Source organism: Colobus angolensis, unplaced genomic scaffold (genome assembly GCF_000951035.1).
Source record: "Colobus angolensis palliatus isolate OR3802 unplaced genomic scaffold, Cang.pa_1.0 Scaffold238, whole genome shotgun sequence".
In the NCBI taxonomy this organism is placed as follows: Eukaryota; Metazoa; Chordata; class Mammalia; order Primates; family Cercopithecidae; genus Colobus; species Colobus angolensis.
The window spans coordinates 989627-1000663 of NW_012115577.1; the positions used below are offsets into that span (position 1 = coordinate 989627).

The following is an 11037-nucleotide window of genomic DNA, read 5'->3' on the forward strand; positions in this document are numbered from 1 at the left end:
GGAGGCGGAGCTTGCAGTGAGCTGAGATCCGGCCACTGCACTCCAGCCTGGGCGACAGAGCGAGCCTCTGTCTCAAAAAAAAAAAAAAGAAAATGAAACCTATGTGATAGGAAATAAGTCACTACTTCTTTGCCATAAATAATAAATTCAATGGGAATGCTCAGTGGGGATCTATTCTCTGAAACTTCTAACCTGTGGCACTGTGGTCTCCAGATTGTAGTGTTTATTCAGGAATTTCAGCAGCTTCTGTGAGGGTCGGTCAATGGCGAGTTGGTGCGGTTCCACTCGCTCCTTCTGCAGGGAACAGGAGACTCAGGGTAGGAGGAAGTATGGGGAAAGCATGCCAACAGGAAGCCACAAGCCTGGGAAGGGAATAGGAGGACATAGGAATACGGGGGGTGGGAGGCAGGGCGCCTGGAAGGGCTCATGGCAAAGGAGTCCCTAGTTTGGATGAACCAGTGAAGAGGTAAGTGATACCTGCAACATATACTGGAAGAGTTCTCGGCCATGGCCATGGCGTTGCACAGACTCATGGATATAAAAGTCCAGGATGCAAAGTGGTTCTACCTCATTATGAGCCTCACGATCATCCTACGAGAGAAACAACAAAAATGTTTTAGGACCCCCGGCATCTCTGCTGCCCCCTAACCTCCAGCACTTTCGTTCTCAAGAACCAAGGTATACGAACTCCTGGCTTCCAATAACACTCACCAGTACAAAGAGCTTCTTGTATCCAACTTTGATGAAACCAATAATGGCTCCTTTTCCGGCCCTGTAGAACGGGGAAAATAATGAACAGGCTAGTGGTAACTATCTGTAAGAGATAGTCAAAGATGGGGGAAGGGCTGAGGGAGGAAGGAATTAAGTATGGGATGGAAGAGAATGTGGCACTCACGGTCGGCCTGAACTGTCTTTGAGAATATAAACAACATGGCGGTTACTCTGCATCCTTGATGCACTAGTGATGGGAGCGGAAAGATTCTGGGCCTGCAGGGAAGATTAAGTCAGACTTTCTGCAAGTCCCTCCAAAGGACCCAGGCCTCCCTTATCTACCATCCCCACAGAGGTCCTCCCTTTACTCCATCTAAAAACTCTCCAGTACCTTGGCAGAAGCCTTGCCCAGTTCATCTATAATGGTCATAATTTGCTGCTGTAGATCAACACTAGAGAAAGAGAAGAAATAAAAGAGTCAGATACTCACTGAATTAGCGGGTCCTGGGCAGTCAGTACTGGGAACCTGGGCCACAACTCCAACCGAGGTTTAACACTGAACATTCCCTGCCTTTGCCTGGAAGTCTCCCAATCTGATTTCCCATCCCACGCTTCTGAAACCCAAACTTCTGTCACACCTTTCAAGGTGGTACACTCCCTCCTCCCTTAAGGTTATTGTGGGGAAGCAGAAAGGCCGGGTCAACCACATCCTTTGGTTGGGACATTTTGGGCCGGGGTGAAAGGTCACAGATCCAAGCGCTGATCAATCCCACTAGGCCCAGGGTCAGAGGTCACCAAAAAGGCAGGCCAGGACATCAAAAGGAGCGATCACTAGTCAGTGAGAAGGGGGCGTGGTGCCTGGACCAGGTTTGGAGAGGAACCGGGAGAAAAGGGGCAGGGGGTGGGTTTGAGCTGTCACCGGGCCGGCGTTGTGGTTCCGGGTCGGCGGGCTGGGGGCCTCAGGTGCTGGTCCAGCACCGTGATCCGCTCCGGGAACAGCGCGTCCACATCGAACGGGAACTCCATGGCCCATTGTGCGCGGTTGGACCCGCCCCACACGACGTCACTTCCGCCCCTCCCTTCGCCGCACTGCCTCTCGGAGTCTTTATTTCCAGGAGCCCCGCCTGTAGACCATGTCCCTAGCGTCCTGGCAACTGCTAGGGCCCCCCCTTTTTTTTTTGCCAAACCAGCCGTATCCCTAGCAGTGCCACTCATTCCCATCTCTGCATCCCACGGTAGTGAGTGCCACGGCAACGCTGTCTTCCTAGGCCCAGTGTGTCACTGTCTATAACCTTTTAGCCCCTCAGTGAAGTGGGCTATGCTGTGAATGTGGAATGGGGACCCACAAAGGCATCTTGACAGAATGGCACAGCTGCCCATCCCCAGCTTCTAGTCCCAGGCGTCACTGGCAAAGCTGGCTTAAGCCTGACCACTCATCTCCCCACAGCACCACCCAATTGCTTATATGAAAAGAACATCACTCAGCCCACCCCCACTAATGGTATTCATGGTAAACAGCCCAAAGCAAACTCGAGACAGGAGAGTAGAGCTTTATTGTGTAAAAGCTGAGTTGGTGTAAGTCTGAAACAGCAACAATGTTTAGTCCAGCCCATCTATTTACAATACATAGGGGTTGGGGTTTCCCATACACATTTGTCCTGCCCTCCCTCAGCCTCAAGATTTATCCCTATCAGCAACATTTATTTCCTGGATTTATCATTGGCCACAAAAGACACAACTCTTCAGGGTGATATCCCATCATATAAACCTACATAAACCTACATACACATTATCTCCTAGTCCCTCTGGCTCTCTTCCCTTTTTTTTTTTTTTTTTTTTTTTTTTTTATTTGCATTTAGTGCATTTGTATTGGCTCTTTTACATTACAGGTTGAGCGTAAGGACTTTTTTTTTTTTTTTTTGAGACAGGGTCTGGCTTTGTCACCCAGGCTGGAGTGCAGGGCTGTGACTGCAACTCACTACAACCTCTGCCTTCTGAGATCAAGTGATCCTCCCACCTTAGCCTCCCCAATAGCTGGGACTACAGGCGTGCAGCACTGCTTTTGTATTTTTTTGTAAGCCACCATGCCTGGCCTCTCTTCCCAGTCTACGGCTCCTACAGAGCACTCTGAGGGTCTGTCTGCCCAGTGAAGGAGGCTTCCGCTGGTGCTGTAGGGGGCATCTTGGGCATTGACTCAGGTGGGGGGCCACTCTCTTCTCGGAGATGACCCTGGTAAAGCCGGCGAAGGCGTGACAGTTCTCTCTCTGGTGGCTGTTTCCAGTTGTACCATGGGTACCAGGGGTCACCTGAGATCAGGGTGGGGGCTGGCGGAGTAGCACTCACAGCCCCATGAGAGGTACTGAAGTCAAGGTCCCGTGGTTCAACCTGGGGGATGTGGTAAATGAGGAGACCTAAGGGATTAAAAAAGAAGAGAAATTTAAGAGGGAATGAGGAGGGTGGTCTAGATGAAGTAAGAAAAAGGATTATAAAGGGAGGGACCAGTCAGAGCCACTGGGTACATTTATGTCTGTTGTATACTGCCAACGGGTGAAACTGGCCCAGAAGGCAAGTGTGGGCTGACATACTGCTGGGGCTCTTGCTTACAAAGCTATGCAGCCCTGAACAGGGACTATGAAGCTGCATCTATACCTTTTACTAATTTATGTAGCAGTGCCATGTAGTCCAGGGCCAGACATTCATATAAAGATCTTCCTATGATCTTGCTATGGCACTGAGACCAGCAATTGTAAAATAGGAGGTAAAGGGATGGAAAGACAAAGACCAAGGAGACAGGGTAACGACAAAGTAAGACACCCAGGAGAAGGGACGGGGGACAATGGAATGTCAGAAGAGACTCAGGAAGAACATGCTGGTTGCTACCATCTTGAACAGGTGTGAGCATTTATATCCATAATCTAGCCCTAAGTCACCTTCCTTATACCTAAACAAAACTGCCGTGTGCCCCGTCTCATGCTCACCATGATCCCTGGCTTTCTGGATGGCCTGGGTCAACCTCTTGTGCTGCTTCACACAGACTCCTGTGGGGAGAAAAATAACTTGTTCTTTAAGGCACAGTAAATAATAGAACACAACTGCTTCCATATGGTGACAGAGGAGTAGATTGGGAAGGACTGGCTTTACCTAATGACCCCTTTCCCTTGACCTCTCCAAGGACCTCAGTTTCCCCATCTGCCAATGGAAAGAATCTCCCCCATCTCTTGGAGAGCTGGGATAAAGATTTAGGAGGGTCTAGCCACTATAGAGAAGCTATTTAATGGTAAAGCCTCCAAGACAGGGAGCAGAACACAATTTAATGGGCAAGTGTGGTTAATTAGAGGGTTGACTTGAACAATCCAGAGAGAAAGATTCAATAAAGAGAGAAGAGATTTCAGAGTTGGGGAAGGCAATCTGAGAGAGTAACAATAACAGTCCCTTCAGCCTTTACAGCTTGACTACAAGAAACTCTTGACAAACTGAACACTGATTGTACTGCCACCCCTAATAATGGTGAATTCAGATTTATTCTCTGCAAGGCTGGGCACGGTGGCTCATGCCTATAGTCCCAGCATTTTGGGAGGCTTAGGCAGGAAGATCACTTGAGTCAGAAGTTCAAGACCAGAGTGGCCAAAATGGTGAAACCCTGTCTCTACTAAAAATACAAAAAAAATTAGCCAGGCACAATGGCACGTGCCTGTAATCCCAGCTACATGGGAGGCTGAGGCAGGGGAATTGCTTGAACCCAGGAGGTGGAGGCTGCAGTGAGCTGAGATCACGTCACTGCTCTCCAGCCTTCGGTGACAAAGTAAATGAGATTTCGTTGCAAAAAAATATATATATATATTAGTCTCCACTGGGCACGGTGGCTCACGCCTGTAATACCAACACTTTGGGAGGCCGAGGTGGCTGGATCACCTGAGGTCGGGAGTTCGAGACCAGCCTGACCAACATGGAGAAACTCCATCTCTACTAAAAATACAAAATTCACGAAGCATGGTGGTATACACCTGTAATTCCAGCTACTCAGGGGGCTGAGGTAGGAGAATCACTTGAACTCGGGAGACAGAGGTTGCAGTGAGGCAAGATCCTGCCATTGCACTCCAGCCTGGACAACAAAAGTGAAACTTCGTCTCAAAAACAAAAAAAAAATTCTCTGCAAATTTGTCTTGCTTCAGAGCAGGGTTAGCAAAATTTTTCTGTCTAGAGTCATATACTAAATATTTTAAACTCTGCAGGTCCTGTGGTCTCTGTCTCAGCTACTCAGCTCTGCCACTGTAGCATGGAAGCAACTGTAGACAATATGAAAACAAACGGACATGGCAGTGGGCCAGATTTGCCCTGTGACTGCAGTTAGGGAATAGATATAATCCTGAATTGTTAAATTTACAACTCCAAGTTTGGAAAATCTAATTCAATTGACAATGATATAAAATAACTTATGTGATAATTTGCGAGAAATCTTTTGTAAAAGTGAAAAGACCCTATAGAAAGGAATTAATCACCGTTCATCAATTAAAAACTACATTTAGATAGTTTGCTTACAGAAGCACTTGCTTTTTTCTTTTTCCTTTTTTTTTTTGAGATGGAGTTTCACTCTTGATGCCCAGGCTGCAGTGCAATGGCGTAATGTCAGCTCACTGCAACCTCTGCCTCCTGGGTTCAAGCGATTCTCCTGCCTCAGCCTTCCGAGTAGCTGGGATTACAGGCATGCACCACTACGCCCAGCTAATTTTGTATTTTTAATAGAGACAGGGTTTCTCTACGTTGGTCAGGCTGGTCTCGAACTCCCGACATTGGTGATCCAGCCGCCTCAGCCTCCCAAAGCGCTGCAATTACAGGCGTGAGCCACCACACCCGGCTGTACTTGTCCTTTTCTTTTGTCCGCATTTAATTGCTTTAGCCCCCAGTAAGCCAAGATTTCCAAAAGGTTCAGCCAGACCTTTTAAGCTATAAGTAGGAGACACTCAACGAATAACTATTGAACAACTACATAAACAAAACATGCCACAAGGAAAAGCTCTCTGGTGGTGCAGGGATGATGGGCTAACCTGTGTATAGAGAATGGAAGATGATACCCGTGTGGGCGCAGACAAACTGTTCCAAGAGCTTCACGTTCTGTAGGGGAAAGTGGTAGAGAAATGTGAGGAAAGAGGAAAGGAGAGCAGCAAGATCTTTGGACACTGCAAGTACACAATCCCTACATACCCACATGGACCACCTTCACCCCTCTACAGCTCTCCAGATGCTATCCCTCTCACCCCTCTACAGCTCTCCAGGTGCTATCCTCTCACCCCTCTACAGCTCCCCAGATGCTATCTTCCTTCATGTCCCAGTTGGCTTCATCAATTCACTGAATCCATCCTTGCACATCTCATATTCTGTCACTGTGCTCCCACAGAAATCTCTTAAGCACAGGTTAAGTTTTTTTTTTTCTTTGAGACGGAGTCTCCCTGTGTCGCCCCGGCTGGAGTGCAGTGGCGCGATCTCAGCTCAATACAACCTCCGCCTCTCAGGTTCAAGAAATTCTCTGCTACTCCTCCCGAGTAGCTGGGGTTACAGGCACCCGCCACCACACCTGGCTAATTATTTTGTATTTTTAGTAGAGACAGGGTTTCACCATCTTGGCCAAGCTGGCCTTGAACTCCTGACCTGGTGATACACCCACCTTGGCCTCCCAAAGTGCTGGGATTACAGGCGTGAGCCACCATGCCCGGCCTGCAGAAGTTAAGTTCTAAAGTCAGCCTTTAGGTGAAAAACTGGGACTGGTCATTGGAAATCCCAGAAATCACCCAAAAAAAGATATTTAATGTGTATGTATAAACAACTAATGTATTTAATAGCATACTGAATATAATTTATACAGTAAGAATAATTTTACAGTTTACATAGAACAACCCTCACTCAGCAAATTAACTGTAGGAAATGAGACTCTTGAGAAAAAAGCAGATATACTGTGGAGTAGAATACAAGCAGAATCACCCATGCTACTAAATTTGTAACCTTTCTCTCTCAGTCATATAATTAACTATAATCTCTGTTTTGTTTTTGAGATACAGTCTTGCTCTGTTGCTCAGGCTGGAATGCAATGGCACAATCTTGGTTCACTGCAACCTCCATCTCCCAGGTTCTAGTGATTCTCCTGCCTCAGCCTCCCAAGAAGCTGGTACTACAGGCACCCGCCACCACGTCCGGCTAATTTTTTTTGTATTTTTAGTAGAGATGGGGTTTCACCATGTTAGCCAGGCTGGTCTCGAACTCCTGACCTCAAGTGATCCACCCACCTTGGCCTCCGAAGGGATTACAAGCATAAGCCACCGCACCCGGCCATAATCTCTTTTTATAACCAATCATATGCAGTCGAAACTGGGGAATTATCTATAGGACTCCTGAATAACCTGTGTCAGAAGGGTTCTTATTGCAGTCAAATACCCCCATTTTCTGACTGTTATCCAAATGCTCTACTACTTCCCTGATGACCAGCCATACAGCTTCTGCTCTAATACTTTTGCTGCAAACTCAGAAGAACACTTTCCTATTATCTATTTTATTAATGTAATGTTTTCAAATTCTTGGGTTTGTTTTTTTTTTTTGAGGAGTTCCGCTCTTTTGCCCAGGCTGGAGTGCAGTGGTGCAATCTCAGCTCACTGCAACCTCCACCTCCCGGGTTCAAGCAATTCTCCTGCCTCAGCCCTCCCGAGTAGCTGGGATTATAGGCGCCTGCCACTATGCCTGGCTAATTTTTGTATTCTTAGTAGAAGCAGGGTTTCGCCATGTTGGCCAGGCTGGTCTCGAACTCCTGACCTCAGGTGAACCACCCTCCTCGGCCTCCCAAAGTGCTAGGATTACAAGCATGGGCCACCGCGCCCAGCCAATATGTTTCCAAATTCTTTCAAGGAGCAAATCTTGTCCTTCTTGCATATTGAAGGCTTTCTGAAAAATACTAGACTCTATCTTGCCCTCCGGCCTCACGTCCCAGCATGCCACTGAACATTGACAAGGAAATATAAAAAACCTCAGGAAGAAAGTGGGCCAATATACTTGGTAATAACTGTAAAGAATACAAACGAATCTTTGGATACTGCTCTCCCACTAGAAGTAGCCATTTCGCTGGCTGGGCATGGTGGCTCACACCTGTAATCCCAGCATTTTAAAGGGCCGAGGCGGGCGGGTCATGAGGTCAGGAGTTTGAGACCAACCTGGCCAATATGGTGAAACCCTGTTTCTACTAAAAATACAAAAAGTAGCCGGGCATGGTGGCACACGCCTGTAGTTACAGCTACTTGGGAGGCTGAGGTGGGAGAATCGCTTGAACCCGGAAGGCAGAGGTTGCAGTGAGCTGAGATCGCGCCAGTGCACTCCAGCCTTGGCAACAGAGTGAGAATCAGTCTCAAAAGAAATAGGCATTTCTCTTACCTGCCAGTTTAGACTGTAAATTTCATAGGCATAGGATAAAACTTGCAGTACAATCCATAGTAGAAGGTAAAAGACTGAAGAGAGGAATGTTTTTATAATGCCAGAAACAGTTACTACAAAATAAACTGTAGGGCCTCCAGGATATACGAAGTGTGGGGCACCTACAGTAATCTCTTTGGCACTGTAAAGGGGCTCCTAATCTTTATTTTTCTTACCATAAAAAGAAAAGACTCTCCTTACCCTAAAGTCAACATGCAACTTGTGATCTCGGCAGATGGGGCAGGGATTCCCAGCAACTTTATTCCCACGCTGTAGAGAGAAAAAACCAGCAGTTAAGGATGTTCAAACCCGTCAGAAAAAATGTTGCTGTTACTGTTACTTGTGGCCTCTACCCCTACTCCACATCCCACTCTCAGAAACTCACAATACATGTTTTCCGAGTCCGCTGTGGGGGTACACCACCCTTGTGGTTGCGGCGGTAGTCAGCCCAGATGGGGCGAGAACCATATCGCTCCTGGTATTCTGAAATGAAAGATCATACAAGTTATTGCTGGGTGGGAGTGTAGTCGGTGGCTCTATCCACTTATCTTAAATCCTATCTGACCCTCCCTTTCCCCATTTAGAGGTACCTTCTGATTCCAGATATTTCCAGGGTTCATCCTTATAAGGAGAAATGGGAATTGGGGACAAAGAATCTTCCTCAGAGGGAGGTTTGGTGCAAAGAGTCTGGAGGGGAACCTATGAAGGAGCAGAAAAAAATAAAAGAATGAGTTCAAGGAAAAAACTCAATGGTTTGCTTATCACACTTTGGAAAGAGGGGAAATGCATACAAATTGCATTAATGGAATATAACAGGAATACATATGTAAGTTAAGTATTTTTGTTGGATTTAAACTGACATAAATCAACAACCACTCTCCTTTTCTACAACTGGATCCTGAAAGAAAAGCTAAGTTAGTGGATATATGCTGAAAAACAATCTTATTTCAGAAGACAATTAAAATGTCTAGTACAAGGCCGGGCGCAGTGGCTCATGTCTGTAATCCCAGCATTTTGGGAGGCCGAGGTGGGCGGATCATGAGGTCAAGAGATCGAGATCATCCTGGCCAACATGGTGAAACCTCATCTCTACTAAAAATACAAAAAATTAGCTGGGCATGGTGGCATGTGCCTGTAGTCCCAGCTACTCAGGAGGCTGAGGCAGGAGAATCGCTTGAACCCAGGAGGTGGAGGTTGCAGTGAGCCAAGATCGCACCACTGCACTCCAGCCTGGCAACAGAGTGAGACTCCATCTAAAGAAGAAGAAGAAAAAAATCTAGTATATAAAAGGTAGTCCTGCTTTTTGGAAATGAATTGATTCTGGTGGAAGAATAAAGAGGAAGGATATCTAGGTTCTCGGAACCAAGATGTGTGGTGGGGAAGGGATGCTGAAGACAGGTGAGTCTCCAAAGCAATCCAATGAAGTCACTCAGTTGCCCATTTTCATAAAAGCTGAAGGTCAACAATCTACAGGGCAGAACAAACCTGAGTCCTAACGCTAGTTTTAAAGCTACCAAGGCTGTTATTAAGTCTGTGTTGACCTCTGTCACCACTCTTCAGTCCCACTTTAGGGAGTGGCAGCTGGGCAAGCCTTCCTATCTCACCGTGCCCCACCAAGAACCTCCAGAGAGGTGAGTACACAAGACTGGAAGGAAACCTCAATTCAAAGGACGGAGTTAAGCTCTCATAACTCCGATAAGAAACTGATTTAATAGAGAGAGCTGAGAAACTGTCCTCAGGTCGTAAGAATATATCGTGACCTTACTGGGAAATAGCAAGGTGGGTAGAAATTAGGATCCCTAATTTCCCGAAGGACATTCCTGAGCAACACAGATTTAGACACCGCCTGCATAGTTACGAGCTGGTTGTGGCGCTCGCTTGGGGAGCACATATGTTATGCTAAAATTGCAACGATACAAGATTAGCATGGCCCCTTAATTATTTAAATAATTTTCAATAAGCTGGTTACGCATAACTGAGGGTGGACGGGGGTCAATTCCATCACTTAATTATTTTACTGAGATGGCATTTTGGAAGAAGGATGACACCTAACCCTGGGGCTTAGTCCTCGGCTCGGGATTAGAAAACGCGCGGTGTATGGGAGGGGGTTGCTGGAAGTACTGCCTAGACAGCTAAGACACAAACACGTGGGAAGGTCTCCACTCGTGGATTCCTGACAGCGGAGCGACGACCTAGAGAAGGTATAACAAACTTGGGGTTGTGCAAAATGTCCTTCGAGGAGTTACCTGAACTCTGTGGGCACCTCGGAAGACAAAAAGCATAGGAAGCCGCCTCAGCAGGGTGTTTAATACAGACGCCGCCATCTTGACGTACGCCCCGCACAGGAATGGAAGGAAAGGCAACTGCGCATGCTTCAGGAAACTGACTAGGGCAGGGCCAAGGACAAGCCCGCAGTGCGGAAGCCGGCCGCACGTTTGCGTCAGGACGGAAGCGTAAAAGGGAAGGCGTGGGGGAGAAGCTAATTTCAACTGCGTCACAATGGAATTAGACCTCAAAATTGCGTTTTTTCTTGGCCAGTCACTACGACTCTTAGATCTCTTTGTTAGAGTTTGCCTTTTAAGCAATTTTGAAGGCGATTTTTATCGAGATCCTCTCAGTGCGCATGCTCCGATACGTTTCTACCAACCCTGAGTGAGAAATGTTCTCCAGGGCGGAAGTGGCGGAAGCAGAGGAAAGGGAGGTGCTGGGCTCTCTGGTCACGCGCACGCGGCAGGGAGGCAGAAAGGAGGCGGAAGAGAGTGCCAGGAGAAGGGGCGGAGCAAAGGTGAAGTGAGACTAGCCAATCAGCTGGCGAATTGTCATTTAGGTTGACCAATGAGTTCACGCCTCGCGTATAATGTCTCGCGACAAGGGCGT

General features: G+C 47.2%; 2 protein-coding genes across 5 annotated transcripts in view; both read right to left on the bottom strand.

Moving 5' to 3' along the window:
* Positions 1–1700, bottom strand: part of ATAT1 (alpha tubulin acetyltransferase 1) — a 23037-nt gene extending 21337 nt beyond the window's left edge. Inside the window, exons 1-6 of the mRNA XM_011945068.1 lie at positions 1350–1700; positions 1103–1163; positions 896–987; positions 712–772; positions 478–591; positions 193–294 (exon numbers count right to left, since the gene is read on the bottom strand). Of these exons, the coding sequence (XP_011800458.1) occupies positions 193–294; positions 478–591; positions 712–772; positions 896–987; positions 1103–1163; positions 1350–1420 (501 nt within the window). The 5' untranslated portion in view covers positions 1421–1700. The remainder of the gene's footprint in view (positions 1–192; positions 295–477; positions 592–711; positions 773–895; positions 988–1102; positions 1164–1349) is intronic.
* Positions 1–11030, bottom strand: part of MRPS18B (mitochondrial ribosomal protein S18B) — a 16450-nt gene extending 5420 nt beyond the window's left edge. For 2 of the 4 annotated variants that reach the window (XR_001002104.1, XM_011945037.1), the window contains exons 1-7: positions 10407–11030; positions 8751–8859; positions 8546–8643; positions 8362–8430; positions 5757–5823; positions 3690–3749; positions 2800–3122 (exon numbers count right to left, since the gene is read on the bottom strand). Coding sequence is in view for 2 of the 4 variants with exons in the window: in XM_011945037.1 (XP_011800427.1) it covers positions 2827–3122; positions 3690–3749; positions 5757–5823; positions 8362–8430; positions 8546–8643; positions 8751–8859; positions 10407–10484 (777 nt within the window). In the remaining 2 variants the exon portion in view is untranslated. Of the gene's footprint in view, positions 1–2788; positions 3123–3689; positions 3750–5756; positions 5824–8361; positions 8431–8545; positions 8644–8750; positions 8860–10406 lie in introns of those variants that run through there. The other 2 variants (XR_001002105.1, XM_011945035.1) reach the window with 2 other exon arrangements.
* Positions 11031–11037: the final 7 nt, after the last annotated feature.